The sequence below is a fragment of the Rhinolophus sinicus genome, chromosome 2, assembly GCF_057876585.1.
Source record: "Rhinolophus sinicus isolate RSI-liver-muscle chromosome 2, RSI-T2T, whole genome shotgun sequence".
Taxonomy (NCBI): domain Eukaryota; kingdom Metazoa; phylum Chordata; class Mammalia; order Chiroptera; family Rhinolophidae; genus Rhinolophus; species Rhinolophus sinicus.
In genome coordinates, this window is record NC_142502.1 from 159515091 (window position 1) to 159531994 (window position 16904).

The 16904-nt window shown below is 40.1% G+C and overlaps 1 protein-coding gene across 2 annotated transcripts in view; it reads left to right on the forward strand.

Moving 5' to 3' along the window:
- The window catches only part of SRBD1 (S1 RNA binding domain 1), a 177264-nt gene extending 173474 nt beyond the window's left edge, over nt 1–3790 (forward strand). For both annotated transcript variants that reach the window (XM_019748647.3, XM_019748648.3), the window contains exon 21: nt 2894–3790. In XM_019748647.3, coding sequence (XP_019604206.3) covers nt 2894–3183 — 290 coding nt within the window. In that variant the 3' untranslated portion in view covers nt 3184–3790. The remainder of the gene's footprint in view (nt 1–2893) is intronic.
- Nucleotides 3791–16904: the final 13114 nt, after the last annotated feature.

The following is a 16904-nucleotide window of genomic DNA, read 5'->3' on the forward strand; positions in this document are numbered from 1 at the left end:
TAAGATACTATCTCTCTATTGATTTGCTTTCTAATTAAAAGTGCTCTCAGCTTTCTTTCAGCCCAGGTAGATGGCGAGGGAAGTGTAACAGCCAGAGTTGTTGAGAGCAGTGACCCGGTGAGAAAGAATTAAGGTATCAAATGACCTGCTTGCCAAGAACAGTTGACTAGGAAGCCTGAGTTACATGAATCCGCATTGTGCTCATAACCAGTTTTATAACACCAGCTTGAGGGCTTGGCTCTTTTTCATTTTGGTTTAGGCTGTGTTGAGGTAATTCGACGTTCTTCTTTGTAAAGGTTTAAGGGAATTGAAAAATACACCCAGCAAGCTCACTGTACTTTGCCCTCCATTTTTCTGTGAGTTCAAAATGATGTTTTAAGTTGGAGAAAAGTAAAATTAAACAGACAGTAAGACCTTTGCCAAAAATGTAGGCGTAGAAGCCTTTGGGGGGGTCCATCCAAAGTGGATGTTTCAGTGGACAAATCCATCTCCGTTTGAAGGCCTGGTCTTCTTGTAAGTGAAATCCAGGGGTGCTGTTTAGCAGGAATACTGAGTAGACTCGGTTCTCAAACAGGGTGGGATTTGAGGGTGGTTAGAAGGTTGGCACATACTCGAGCTGCAGGTATTGGTACCTGGACGGGATTTTTATGTCCATCTTTGCTTTTCTGTCCTGACGTTGATTGTTCCATATTACAGTTCCACTGTAGACTCAGGGCAAAGATCAACATTCAAATCTATGGTTCAGTTAAACAACCAACCTCTTAAGTAGAGGTCCTCACCTGGTGATGTTTCTAGTTGAGCAGAAACACAGGTGCGCCTGGTTCTGGACTGAGCTCACCATTCATGCAGTGTTTACCATCGTGAAATGTCAAATCAGTCTCTTTAAACACTCTTTGCCCCAGTGTAAGTCACAATTTTCAAGATACTTGAGAACTTTCCGTTTTAATACTTAAAACATCCCCAGGGAGAAAGCAGACGGTCGAGCTTTTGAAGGGGCAGGCAGTGTTCTGGATGTTTTTGCATCACAGTATTTATGTTACATCTCTTTTATTCATTTTCTCAAAAGTATCTTTTCTTGATGCTTCATTCTTACACTCGTCCTGTCTCCTGTTTTCTGAGTGACATAATCAGTTCTATTTTATTAACATTCTGCTAGTTAGTTTCCATAATTGGGTTCATCAGAAGCGGCCTGGTGACAGGGGACTGAATATGTAGCCTTGGCCATCGAAGTGTTAAAGTTTGCCTGGTCCATGGAGGAGTTTCTGATTTCTCAGGGGCCCGTCCTGTCTTCAGGAACACATTAAGTATATCCTAACTCTGATTTTCCATGCAAAATTAAACTAAACAGCTGATCAGGAACCCTTGGGGAATCTGTACCAGCTGGGCCTCTGCAAGAAAAGGGAAAAATAGTTTTCAAGCATAAAAACAATGCCTATGGGGCTTCGGAGACCAGCCTACCTCTGACCCTGATCAACAACTTAACTTTCACTTTGCTTTGTCACAGTCATTGCTCAGTGTAATAGTACATCACAGTAGGTATCTTGCTTTTGGAATTCACTGCTTTGGCATCAGGTGAAATTCTACAGTCAGTTCCAGTATGAGCCTATTCCTTTTTTATGAAGAAAATGAGATTTGAGGTTTAAAGAAGACCTTTTTTTTGTCTCACAGGGAAAAAGTGAGTTTTTAAAAAAAAATGTTGATTTCAGTGTGGTTAGACTGAGGACGGGGAACAAAGAAGTGACCAGTTGTTGGTACAAATGTAAAGCATAGCTTCAACAAGTAATCAGGGTAAAGCTAACAGCTGTGGAGGAAAAGGAACTGGAATGAGTGGAGGGGAAAATGAGGTCTTAGTAAAAGGACATCCGAGCGAGCGTAGAATGTGTTCTTTGTTACTAGAATCAACATTCGGTAATCCTAGGCAAGGGGGCCAAGAAGAGCGTGGATAAATGGAATCCAGAGATAATCCAAAAGTCCCATTTAAACTGTTAGTTCTGACCTTCTCCCTCATAAAACCTTTGCTTTGTTTTGACTAGAGCCATAATGATTCCCTGGCATGCTTTATGCCCACCTTTTGGGGAACAGTGTTGATGAACAGAGACATGTACACTAGGGTGAGCAAGAAAAGAGGGCTGTAGGGAACTTGAGAACAGAGATCTACACGTCTTCACCTTTGCATCTCCAGCACCCAGCACAGTACCTGGCCAGGAGATAATAGGAGTTAATAAATGTTTGATGAATTGAATAACAGGGAAGAAGGAAGATTTAGTACTAGCTGATCTGGATTTCTGAGTCACAGATCATCAAGAATGCATAACTTTTGATTGGATCAATATATTCAAAATGGATAGGAATTGATTTCTGAGCTCCAGATGTGTGGGGGAAAGTGAGAGAGGAGAATACTTGAATTTCGTCCACGTTTGACCAAACGTTAATGTACTTTCTACCACCTTTAAACAGTGTGAGAATTCAGGCAGTGGGGGAAATCTCCCAGTCTTCTGTCTCCAAGGGTCTTTCTTTCAGTGCTTGTGATTTAGCTTTGTGTATTCGTTGAGCAAAGATAGCTTCTACCTTCTCATAAAAAAGAAACTAAGACTACTCTTCTCAGTCCTTACGTAGAGTGCTGATGTTCACATGTTAGCAAGACAGAGTTTGAGGAGAACAAAGGTAGGAGTCAATTGTCTTGACTTGTTTCTACTGTGCAAATGCTGTTTCTCCAACTAGGATTCACGTTCTCCGACGGCAGGCCTGTGTCGCCGACTCCTTTTGTGTCCCCCCCTCAATGCTTAATCCTGGCCTGGGCACATCATTGAGATGTAGTAAATCCTCCTTTAGGTCGTGTCTAGGAAGTACAGTACCTTATTCTTTACACTAACTGTCTTTTTTCCCCTTGTAGATTTTGATAAACCTGATTTCAAGAGAAGCATAGTCTGCTTGGAGGACCTGCAGGTTGGAACAGTTCTCACAGGCAGAGTCGAGAATGCCACTTTGTTTGGAATTTTTGTGGATATAGGCGTGGGCAAAGCAGGGCTGATTCCCATACGAAACGTAACCCAAGCCAAACTCTCTAAAACCAAGAAGAGAAGGAGCCTGCAGCTGGGCCCTGGGGAGAAAGTGGAAGTGCAAGTACTTAACATTGATGTTCCCCGGTCCAGGATCACACTGGACCTCATTCGGGTGTTGTAAGTGTCCCTCCGAAAGCCACGCACGTATTGTGTGGCCCCGCGTCTGCAGCTTGACACGAGTAAGTCCAATGTTTCTGAATTCTAGATAGCTGAGGAGAAACAATTCACTTACTATCAGAAGTATTTTCCAAACACTTTCCTAATTTTCCTTCTGAACAAATAGAAAACTAACAGTTTTATTTTTTTTTTCCCCTAAAGAAAACAACCAATAGGCACCCTTCTGTGGCTTTATGTAGTAATTATTTTGTGACCAAAATTTTATTTTTTTGGTAATTCTTCTGTGACTCCTTTTGCATTTTGTATAACAGATCACTTCACTCCACTTGCCAGCTTGCCTTGCCGGACTTGTTTGGAATCGTCTTGATTTTAAGTGTACAATGTTTCTTGACACAGTAGGGCTGGCAGTGTTTAATGCTCCCCTTTTTTACAGACTTTTAAAGTCAGGCCTTTTGGATTAGGTTCGTGATTTTTCCCTTGCCAAGCAAACCAAAAAATACCAATAAACCAGATTCTGATGTGTTCGTAACCATCAAGTGAATGGCTTAAAACATTTCACGGAAGGATATATGTATCAGTCCCTTCAATAAAGTTTTGTGGCTAATAACGTTGTTTTTGTTATGTTGATTCAGCGAATGACCTGGGAGTCATTTTGATTAAAGAAGATGTGGCACACATTCATGCAAATTTCATATAAACCAGTGCCTTTGGGAAAGAGGGGAGCCTCTGGAAATTTGAAGAATGACTTTCTGTTTGATTTAGCATAGAAGGGTGTATTCTTTCTTAAGCATCAGAATTAAACTTCAAATTGCGATAGAAATATCTAAAGACTGAATGGACATCAGGTGTGAAAAGGCAAGAAAAACAAGTAGATACAGCAAGTGACTCTTAACTGTTTTTATTCAGTAGAGATAAGTATTAGCATGACCATTCATCGTAAAAATGATGCAAATATATCTCGTGCTGGATGGCGTCCTGTCCATTCACGCTGGCTGGTTGTTTTGCCCAGTGGAGCATTTGCATGACAGTGAGCGGCTGGTTTTCTCCACGTGTAATGAGTGCAGGATGGTACTGAAGAGGGTGATCGGTTGGCCTGGGACAGTCCTGGTAAACGCTCATTGTCCTGGCATAATTTTTTTTTTTTAATTTTTTATTGGGGAATATTGGAGAACAGTGCTTCTCCAGGGTCCATCAGCTCCAAGTCGTTGTCCTTCAATCTAGTTGTGGGGGGCGCAGCTCAGCTCCAAATCCAGTCGCCGTTTTCAATCTTAGTTGCAGGGGGCGCAGCCCACCATCCCATGTGGGAATTGAACCGGCAACCTTGTTGAAAGCTCGCACTGTAACCAATTGAGCCATCCGGCCGCCCCTCCGGAAGCTCAGCAGCAGCTCATTGTCTTCAATCTAGTTGTGGAGGGCGCAGCTCACTGGTCTGTGTGGGAATCGAACCGGCAACCCTGTTGTTAAGAGTTCACGCTCTAACCAACTGAGCCACCCGGCCACTCCTGGCATCATTTTTAGTAGTGCCTCGTCTTATTCCTGAAGTGCCCTATTCTGGATAATCAATCGTGTGATCACCTTAATAGCAAGTCCCTTACAAAGTGGTAAATCAGTGTGTTTACTGACAGTTCTGCCTGATGGTTTACTATTCTGGAAATTATGCAGCCTTCCAACTGGTATACATAGATCTTTTTAATGCATTCGGTTCCTTAAAAGTTGTATACGTCAAGTCCTCTTTGCCTGACGATTTCACTTCTAAAATGCTTTTTATCTCCTTAATACTGCTCATCAGTTGACAATGGATTTTAATGTTGTAAACTCTAAACTGATCTTCCCACTCACTCCTCCCAGTGTCATTCCTGGTTCACAGGTCAGTGATGGATGAGTGATACACATCCGAAGTCTTATTCTGAAGCCTGCAATGAAAATGTAATTTGAAATAAATGCTTTTTCTTATTGAGCTATAATAAAACATATAACATCTTATTAATGTCAGGTGTTCAGCATAATGATTTGATATTTGTAAAATGATTTGATATGTTGCAAAATGATCATCACAATAAGTCTAGTTAATATCCGTCACCATACACAGTCAAAAAAATGCTTTTGGGAAAAAGGCCTTCTCATAGGCATTTAAATGTAGGAATCACAGCAGTTGACAGTATGCAGCAGCTCTCTTGATCTGGTGGCTAAGTCCCTATAGACTCAGGGAGGACTAATACTACCCTAGGTTGTCTGGTTTGTCCTGTCCAGCCCTGACATGGTGAAGGCTCCGTAAGGCCTAGTCTAGGAGAAAAGGGCATGTCTCATTCATCATGTAACCCCATCATGTACGTGGTGCTTGGTCAATCAGTATATTCAACAATTCTTAATCCTGTTCTACCAGTATTCCACGATGTGCCTTTGAGCTGGTTTCTTCTCTGGGCCTCCTTTTCCCAGTTTAGAAAAATAGACATTGTTCCCGCTCCATTGGAGCTTAGAGTCTAGTGAGGAAAAAGGTATCATTAATCAAAGAATCACATAAAAGTATAAAATTACAACCATGATAAATGATATAATGGTGACAGAATTTAATAGATGGATTGACCTAGTCAGTGGGTTTTGACTGAGATATGAAAGATGAGCAGAAGTTAACTAGGATAAATGTTTTGTTGACCTTAACAAGAGTTGTTTCCGATAAATGGTGGAGATGACAGGCTTATCCGAGTGGGTTTAAGAGCGAATAGGAGGAGTTAGATAGGAGATGGTGAATACAGGCAATTTTTTCAGGGGTTTTGGCTGTAAAGGAAGAAGAGAAACAGCACAGTGACTGGAAGGGGAGAATGGAGCCCAGAGACTGTGTGTGTGACAGAAGAAATAATGTCCACAAACGGAAATGATCCAGTAATGCAGGAAAATTTGATACAGGAGAGGAGAATTACTGAAATGATACCCTTGAGTGGATGAGATCACATGGAATCTGGTGCACCAGTGACTGGTCTCAGGAATACAGAGCGTTCATCCATATTAACGAGAGAGAAGATTGACTATATGGGCACAGATGTAAGGAGGACGACGTGGTGATGGGAGCTCATAGAAGGTCTCTTTGGATTGCTTCTGTTTTTTTCATTGAAATACAAAGGAAGGTCATCAAATGAGATGGAGGATGGGGGGAAAGGAAGGTGGAGGTTTGAGAAGAAAGGAAAAGGTAAGAAAAGGACAAGAAAGTGCAAAGCCTAGGGAAATAGAGTATGATTTCCAGACAGTGTTAAATGTTCCACTTTAGGTTAGTCATCGGCTGAATGTAGGGTCCGTCAGCTTGGTTATTCCTTGTCCTTCATCTACAGCCACTGTGTGGACACAGGTCCAGATTAGATGAAGAGGTGGATCTAATCACGTCTGGGAGTTAGCCAAGTGAGTACAGTAGCGAAGGACAAGAAAGTTGTGGGCACATGGACAAAGAAAGTATTGACCATGGAAATTAAGCTAAGTAAGAAGAGTAACAGTATTAGAGGAATGTGAGGGGCAGTGAAAAAGCATAAGATCAATGGCTTGTCGGTCCTCGTGGAGTTGGCAGAATGTTGGAGTGGGAATCATAGAGGACATAAGGGGTGGGGAAGAGCAGGTGTCAAAAGTAGGATGCTTACCTGTGAACTTACAATTTGGGGTTGGAGTTTTGGTTCATTCCAAAGGGTGAGGAATGGTCACGGGATGATTAGCAGGGGTCAGGGACAAGGGTGAGAGCATTAGAGACGAGGACGTGAAGGAACTGAGTGTCAGGAAGGAGTCTCTGTGTGGATCATGATTTTAGGGGGCTGTCACGGAAATACAGGCACAAACAATGATGGCTTGGACCAGAATCTTAGTGGTAGAAGTGGTGAGAAGTGGGATTCTGGATATGGTTGGAAGGTGAAGGTAGAGCCAATAGGATTTCCTGGTGTCCTGGATATAAGATGTGACACAGGAGTCTCGGATGGTTTTGGCCTAAGGAACCAGGAGGTTAAAGTTGTTATCTACTGAGATGGGGAAGACTGTAGGAGAACAGTTTTGGTGAAAGAGTTCATTGTGGACAGGTTAAATTTGAGATACGTTAGATATATAAGTGGACATGCCAAGTAGGCAGTTAGCTATTTCAGTCTGAAGTTCAGGGGTCAGGCTAGGCTGGAAATGTAAATTTGGTAGTCACCAGCATAAAACTACTTGCAGCCATGAGGCTGGATAAGATCATCAATGGAATAAGTAGGGAATAAAGTAGAGAAGGTACTCAAGGCCTGAGTTGTTGAAAATCCAAGACACTCAGCTATAAATTCTTTGAACATCTCCATAAAGGCAGACATTTTGTCGTGTCATGGCAGGGCCTGCTAGATGCCTACTCAGAGTTCTGTCCTTCCTTACGAAGAGAATTCTGATTTGAGGGGAGCAATAACGTGGCGAGTGGACATGGATGTGGCCGTGTGATACAGTTCTGGCCAGTAAGTAGAAGCAAAAGTCATGGGGTGGGATTCTAGGAAAGCAGGAGAGGGTGGGGAGGTCAGGCTCAGCTCTTGTGCTTCTTTTGTCCTTTGCGCTTGCCCTCCTTCCTGCTTGGAATGCAGATGGAGCACTGGGAGGGCTGGAGGTCAGACAGTGGCAAGCCCTCAGTAGTGCCTGCTGAACAGAAAAATGGAGAATTCCTGAATCCATCTTGGCACTGTGGAGTTGCTAAAACAGCCCTGAACTGCCTACTCTGGACTTCACATTATGTGTAAAAAGCAAAAGTTTCATTGATGATAGCCATTCTGACCAGAGTGAGGTGGTATCTCTTGTGGTTTTCATTTGCATTTCTCTAATGATTAGTGAGGTTGAGCATTTTTTCATGTCTGTTGGCCATCTGTACATCCTCTTTAGAGAAATGTCTTTTCATGTCCTCTGTCCGTTTTTTAATTGGGTTGTTCGGTTGTTTTTTGTTTTTTTGGGTTTTTTTGGTGTTGAGCTGAATATTTTATAAATTTTGGATATTAACCGCTTATCAGATGTATCATTGAAAAATACCTTCTCCCATCCAGTAGGATGTCTTTCTGTCTTGTTGATGATTTCCTGTGAAAAAACTTTTTAGTTTAGTGTAATCGTCCCATATGTTTATTTTTTTCTTTTACTTCCCTTGCCGGAGGGGATATGTCAGTAAAAATATTACTCAGCGTAGTGTCTACAAATTTACTTCCTATATTTTCTTGTAGGAGTTTTATGGTTTCAGGTATTACATTTAAATCTTTAATCCATTTTGAATTTGTTTTTGTATATGGCATAAGGAGGTAGTCCAGTTTCATTTTTTTGCATGTGTCAGTCCAGTTTTCCCAGCACCATTTATTGAAAAGACTGTCTTTACCCCAGTGTAAATTCTTGCTTCCATTGTCATAGATTAAATGACCACATACGAATGGATTTATTTCTGGGCTTTCTATTCTGTTCCATTGAACTATGTGTCTGTTTTTATGCCAGTACCAGGCTGTTTTGATTACTAATGGCTATCATCAATAAATAACAAACGACAAGTGCTGGCGAGGTTGTGGAGAAAAGGGAACCCTCGTTCACTGTTGGTGGGATTGCAGATTGGTGCAGCCACTATGGAAATCAGTATGGAGGTATCTCAAAAAACTGGAAATGGAACTACCTTATGATCCAGCAATTCCACTCTTAGGTATCTATCCAGAGAAATCCAAAATGTTAATTCGAAAAAAAATATATGTACCCCTATGTTTATTGCAGTGCTATTCATAATAGCCAAAACATGGAAACAACCGAAATGCCCATCGGTAGACGACTGGATTAAGAAACTGTGGTACATTTATACAATGGAATATTACTTGGCCATAAAGAAGAATGAAATCTTTCCATTTGCAATGATATGGATGGACCTAGAGAACATTATGCTAAATAAAATAAGTCAGACGGAGAAAGACAAATACCATATGATCTCATTTACATGTGGAATCTAAAGATCTGAATAAATGAGCAAAGTAAACAGAAATAGTCTCAGAAACATAGAAGAAAAACATGGTTACTAGATGGGAGAGGGGTGGGAACAAGGGAGAGGTAAGGGGATTAGAAAGCGCAAGTTGGTATTCGCAACATTGCCAATGGGGAATATAATCAATACAGTTTGGGGAATATAATCAATAATGTTGTAAAGACTTTGTAGGTTGTCAGGGGGGCACTTGTCTTATTAGGGAGACCACTTGATGGACAGTGTAGATTCCTGACGTCTGCAGTATACACCAGGCGCTGAAGCTGAATAATGTTGAATGTCAACTATAATTTCATACATATATAGTCATGGAATATGGAGTACAGCATAGGGAATAGTGTCAATGGAAATGTAACAGCTATATACGATGTCAGAGGGGTAGTAGATTGGGGGGGAGGTTATCACTTTGTGAGGAGTGAAAAGTCTAACTATTAATACTGTTTTGTGCACCTGAAACTAATTTTAAAAAGGGGGGGAGCAAAAGCTTCGTTCACTTAAAAGCTATTGGGGAGCAAAGGGGTGTTTACAGCAAAGTTTCTTTCCTGATATATATTTGTGTAGTACCCTACTGTTTCCCCTGTACATAGAATAATGCCTAGCATTTGATAAGCACTCAATAAATGTTTATTGATTAGGTGAATATCTAATAAAAGAGTTCAATGGAATGGTTGAATATTAGATAAATGTTCAAAAAATGCAATTTTTCATAATCATATTAGACAACATGATGGAATAAAGGCTCCTATTTATTATAATAACATACCGTAAAATATTTAGAAAAAGTTTAACAAGCAATGTACAAGATCAATAAGAAAAAAAAGTTATAAAACTTTACTAATGAATGTAAAATAAGAGCAGAATAAATTAATGTTTACCATGTTCCTGGATTGCAAAACGTTATAGTAGAAAGATCAGTCCTCTAAAAATTATTATATATATCTACTTTTGCCAAAATTCTAATCATTCCAATTGGCTTTACATTTGTTTGTTTAAACTTAAAAATAAACTTTATTTAAAAGAGAATGAAAAAAGTCAAATCAGTACCTTAAAAGAATCATTTAGTTGGATGGTGTAGGGTAATTTGTCCTACCAGATATTAAATTATACTCAAAATCTGCTATCATTTGAACAGTATGGTTAGGAATAGACAAATAAAAGAGTAGAATAAACTATTGAAAATCAGTGAGAATTCAATGTATGTTAAAAGTGACATTTTAGATTAGGGCAAAATCATATGCCACACTATATACAAACATAAATTCCAGATGGATTAAACATAAATACAACTCCCCCCCCCCGCCCCAGAATTGTATTTGTTTGTTGTGTTTTTGTAATTATTAGTTCCAGGTGTACAAAACAATGTAATATTTAGACGTTTGTACCCCTCATAAAGTGGCAACCCCCCTCCCCCAGCTACTACCCCTCTTGACATCGCACATAGCCATTACATTTCCATTGTCTCTATTCCTTATGCTATGCTCCACTTCCTGTGGGGAAAAAAAAAAAAAAAAATATATATATATATATATATATATATATATATACATATACATATACATATATATGTAATTATAGTTGACATTCATTATTCAGCTTCAGGTGTGCAGTGCAGTGGTCAGGCATTTACACCATCCATGAAGTGGTCTCCCTAATAAGATAAGTGCCCATCAGACACCCTACAAAATCTTTATTGATTCTATTCCCGAAACTGTCTTTCATATCCCTGTGGCAATCTTGTGGTAAATGCAATTTTAAAAGAACTACAAGCAAACATAGGCTTTGAGAAGCAATCTAATAGGCATGGTGTGGAATGCAAGAAAAAATGGAGGACACATGGGCCTATAGACCTTTATTGCACACGTACTATGAGACCCTATGCCAGCCACTGGGGATAAAAGATGAATATGACATCTTTTGAGGATGTCTGTAGCCTAGAGGAATTGGAATTGAAGCTGCAGCAAAGTATATTTGAAGTTGAAAATCATGGACATTTTGGAGTTAAACCTGCCTGCTATCTACTTCGGAATATGGTGTCATCCCATCGCATTTGATGCCACAGGACCCTTTGGAATGCTTGGTTTTGGAGTAATGGAGAGCTCACGTTGAGGTGTCTGTACCTCTGACCCTGGCCTCAGAGTTAGCACTTGTGTTAAAATTGGAGACGGAAAGAAGGGACAGGATGGAAACACCAAAAATATATTTAGTCAATCTTTTCATTTTGGCTTCCCGCCTAAAATCAGTCATAATGAGTTGTGTTTAAATAACAGATCGTGGAGAACTCAATGACTGGGCTCATTGCCAAAACTGTTCCACAGGAAGAAAGATATAGATTTCTTCCCACTCACTCATTTTATATGGTGAGGATGATTCTGTGCATGAAGGCTGGCTTTATTATTTGCGGGGAGAGTGGGATAAGCAGACTGGTCCTGTCAGCACTAAAAATTACCTTTTTAGAAATTAATTTTGAAACCACTCCCAGAAAAGATTTGCTATTCTCTTACCTCATATCAAGAATCTAACTAAGGATTGTAATATCCACCCCCTTCTAAAAAAATATTTTTAAGAAAATTCTAACCCTGAAAAAAGGAAATAAATTATTAATCTAAACACTACAGGGAAACCTCTCAGATGCCAGAGAATTTGTCACAACTACAGAGGGTGCCAAAAAAAAAAAAAAAAAAAAAAAATGTATACACATTTTAAGAAAGGAAAAAAACTGTTAAATTGTAATACTCGATGTATACTGATAACAAAAGATGGATACAAGTCACGCTTGAGTTCTGCAATTACAAGAGGTGCTCAAAGGGGTTACCATCAGCATAATTTTAATTATGAGTTTTTTCCTTTCTTAAAATGTGTATGCATTTTTTGGCACCCCTGGTATATACCTCATGTAATGTGACAAGTTAAGTGTTATGTAGCTCAATCCTAGCAGAAAAATCTAAAGTTAAAGACACAATGGTGAAGGGAGAAATGGGGTGAGAGAAAGAAAGGGAGCGAGCAATGGAAGGACCCTGCATTGTTGGAGCACCGCGTTTTGAGAATCTTGTTTTCTCCAAGCCAACTACAAGTCTCCCAATTCATTGCAGTATTTTGCAAAAGTAACAAATGGATAAAGTCCTGCTACTGAAACCTTCCCAGTTCTGACAAACTTTCCACCTCCTCATGGGCGGGCCAGCAGTCACTTGGGTAATTTCCCCCAAGGAGCAAACTGTGGAATGACCTCTGTTTCCAGCAATTGCTTCTTTGATCATGTGACGTTTGCCCACCTGCTTCCCAGGTTGAAGCCTTTGGCAGTGAAGGACAGGGTGGCACAGTAAAAGTCAATCCTAATGTTTGTCCAAATTCTTTGCTTCACAGGGTTAAAATGATTCCAAAATGCCACTTTAGTCAAATTTGGTGTCATTGGCTACTTTAGTAACCGAAACGTCTGAACTTCTGGTAAGATATACTGTCATTTTACCTTGTGGTAGCTAGCTAGCACCCACAAGAAACATCTGAGGCTATACTACTGCATGATAAAAAGTACAAATGATGAAGCACAAGAGTTGGAAAACAAAAGTCCCCTGTAATTTGAGAAGTAGTCACCTTCTATAGTTCATGTATCTCCCCAACCCTTTTTCTATACATATACTCCTTCATATATAAAGATTTTTGACATTGGAATCAGGTTATATATACTGTTCTACTTTTTCTCTTTATAGTATAGCATGTGTCTCTTTACATATCAGCACCTACGTTAATATGTTTCATTGTACATGTGTAAACCACTGCAAACAGGGCTGCAGTGAACACCAGGTATGTTCTGGTGGTATTGCTCTGTCAAAGCATATACACCTTTAAATGTTAATAGCTATTCCAAAGAAACCTGTATAGTAAGGACACATAGTGTCATGGAATTTTTGTTTCATTTGTGTGTTTCTGTGTGTGTGTTGATACTGGGTTAAGATATATACTATATTGTTTATTGTGGGTTGAGATTTGTAAAGTGTGAAAGCCTAGGCTAGGCGGCACTTTTCTCTGTGGGAGGAATCCTTTCTGTTCCCCAAACCCAGCCTGTTCCCTCTCACGACAGAGCCTGAGCAGGTGTCACGTCATTCCTTCTGCCTGGACCAGCCACCCGTGCTCTTATCTCCACCCTTTCTCGGGTCCCAGTGATTGGCTCTCACCCCAGATGGCGTTTTCTCAGAAAAGTCTTACTGAACTCCCAGACTAAATCAAGTTCACGGTGATATGCCCTCCTTGTACCATCTACCTTTTCCTTCGCTTCCAGCACATAATTGATGACTATCCATGTCTGTATATGATGACATTTCATGACTGTCTTCATCTGCAGATCGGAAATTCCACGAGGAGGGCAACCTGGAATATCCACCGCTATCTGTAATAATTTGGAACATCGTCCCCTTTTTCTTAATTCCTCACCTTCTGATTTTGACCCTTTTCTTCCCCAGATCCGACTTTTGCATCATTTTACCTTGATTTCTCCACAACCCCCCAGTATGCAGCCTTGGTCGCCTTCGCGCAGGTTCCCTAGAAAACAGACCATGAGAAAATTTATTTAGTCAGGCTTTCTTGGGGTTTATAATCCCAGGGTAGGAAGAGCGAGAGAGAAAGGGAAAGAAATCCAGGAAATGAGAAAGCGACACAAAGTGCTATGAACAGCCTCATAAGAAAACACCGCCAGTTTCTTAGTCACCACGTTGTCCTTGAAGAAACCACAGAGCGATGGTGACGCAGACAGTAAATGGAAGGATGGGAGGAAGGGAGGGAAGAGAAGAGGACCCGCTGTCTCCTGGTCGGAGCTCAGCCAACCAGGCACTGATTTCCTATACTTCCAGCTTTCATTACTCTTACGTGGCTTCTGTGGACAGCTGCTGCAGACGTGGGGGTGTTGGGGCAGACCCCTGAGCTGCTTTGGACCCACTGCAGCAGGTGTGAGAGAGGCCACGCTGAGTACTGGACCTGACCCCACTGGCCCAGCAAGCAGCAGTGACTGCAGTAGCAGCCAGGCTGCCTGTGGAGCTTCTGGCAGAGGGTGGGGATGGGGGTGACAGTGACACAGGGTGAATCCGGGAGCCTCACAGACAGGCCCAGTACCGCATCTGGAGCATTAGTATCGAGGCTCTTCCAAACTAACAGCTTAGTTAAGTTAGATGATGATGAACACCCACCATCCCTCCTTTTCCCCCAGCTGTGCCTTACTCCTGTTCTGTACTTGTGACGCTAAACTCTCACCGGGCCACCCACCCAGCTCTCGGGCAAGCCAGACCCAGAACCTACGCACCCAGGACTCACAATTTATAACAGCACAGGTAATCCAGGTGCTAAAACCCTCTATTTCTTCATTGTTTACAGGATTCCCTCAGATCACTTCCCTCCCACCTAGACCTCTAAAAACACTGAACCGAGGCTGCACGTCCATTAAAGAAAGAAAATCGGAAATTCAGAGCAGTGGGGAGATCTCTCTGCCCCATGGAGAGTTTGGCTCCTGTGTGATTGATACTGGAAGCTGTTGGAGTTGACGATGGACATGAGTCAGGGGCCAAGAAAACTAAAACTGACAATTAATTGGCCCTTAACCCATCACATCTTTCAAAGAGGAAAACATACCCTCATGCTCCAACCCATCCCCAAGATAAAAACATCAAAAACCCTAGGAGAGGATATGCAAAACCAGACAGTGTATGTCTAATTTGACAAAGGGTTATTTAAAAATAAATTGCTCAAGGCAGAGCACAGATGAAGGAAGCTCCTTTGGGCTCTGGCCAACTCTTCACTAATACAGTCTGCTGGCCCCCGTGGACAGAGACAGGACCAAAGAAAGTAGTCTGCAGTCAAAAATTTTGCCTCCAGACTTTTACGTTCCTCATTTGGGTTTTGGTAATAGCTTTATTGAGATATCATTCCCATTTAAAGGGAACAAATCAAAAGACAAAAATAAGAATTTAAAATAGGCAAAAAAAAAAGTAGAAGAAAACAAAGGGAGCCAATCAATGATTTTGAGTATATTCACAGAGTTGTGCAACCATCACAATAAATTTTAGAACATTTTTATTACCCCAACAAGAAACTGTACCCATTAGCAGTTGTTCCACACACACAGCCCTAGCTAAACACTGATCTACTTTCTGTCTGCATAGATTTGCCCCTTCCTGACTTTTCATATAAATGGAATAACACGTGTTTTGTGACTGGCTTCTTTCCCTTAGCATAATGTTTTCAAAGTTCATCCATTTGTAGCACGTATCAGTACTTCATTTCTTCTTATTGCTGTATCATATTCTATAAAACTATACCATACTTTCTTTATCCATTTATCAGCTAATGGATATTTGGATTGTTTTCTACTTTTTTGGCTACTATGAATTATTCTTCCATGAACATTCATATACACGTTTTTGTATGGGCATGTTTTCATTTCTCTTAGGTATATTCCAAGAGTAGAATTGCTGGGCCAAATGGTAACTCAATGTTTAAACTTTTGATCAACTGCCAGACTGTTTTCCAAAGTGGCTGCACCACTTCATGTTCTCACCAGCAGTGTATGAGGGATACAATTTTTCCACATCCTCATCAAAACTTGTTATCTGCATTTTTTTATTATAGCCAACCTAGTGGCTGGAAAGTGCTTTCACACTGTTTTCATTCGCATTGCCTTCATGGCGGATAATGAACATCTTTTAATGTACTTATTAGCCATTTGCATATCTTTGAAGAAATGTCTGTTCAGACTCTGACCACTTTTTAATTAGGTTATTTTCCTACATTGTAGTAGTTATTTATATATGACTTATAAAACTTTCTCCCATTTTGTGCGTTTTCTTTTCACTTTCTTGACAGTATTCTTTGAAACACAAAACTTTTCATTGTTCAGTTTGTCCACTTTTTCTTTTATTATGCTTTTGGTGTCATATTTAAGAAACCATTGCCTAGTCCAAGGTCAAGATCTATGCCTATGTTTTTGTCTAAGAGTTTAATAATTGTAACTCTTACATTTAGGTCTTTGATCCATTTGGACTTAATCTGTATATGGAGTGAGGAAGAACTCCAAATGATTCTTTCGAATGTGGATATCTAGTTATCCTAGCACTATTTGTTGAAGAGACAATTCTTTCCCCATTTAGTTATCTTGGCACCCTTGTCAATAATCAGTTGACCATAGAATATATTCTATAGACATAGATTAATTCTATTCCATTGATCTTTATGTCTAGTCTTATGTCAATAACATACAGTTTTAAATACTGCAGCTTTGTAGTAAGTTTTGAAATTGTGAGAGTCTTCCAGCTGGATTCTTTTTCAAGATTTTTTTGGCTATTCTGGATCCCTTGTATTTACATATGGATTTTAGGATCAGATTGTCAATTTCTGCAAAGAAGTCAGCTGAGATTTTGATGGGGATTGTGTTGAATCTGTAGATCAGTTGGGGGAGTATTGCCATCTTAGCAATATGAAGCATTCCAATCCATAAACATGAGATTTCGTTCCACTTATTTAGGTCTTCTTTAGTTTTTTCCCACAATATTTCTTTCAGAGTTTAAGTTTATTTATTCCTAAATGGTTTATTCTTTTGGATACAATTGTAAACGGAATGGTTTTCTTATATTCATTTTCTGAATATCCACAATTGTATAGAAATACAGTTGATTTTTTTTATATTGATCTTGTATCCTGCAACCTTACTGAACTCATTTATTAGTTTTTTAGTGGATTTCTTGGGATTTTCTATATAGAAGATCATG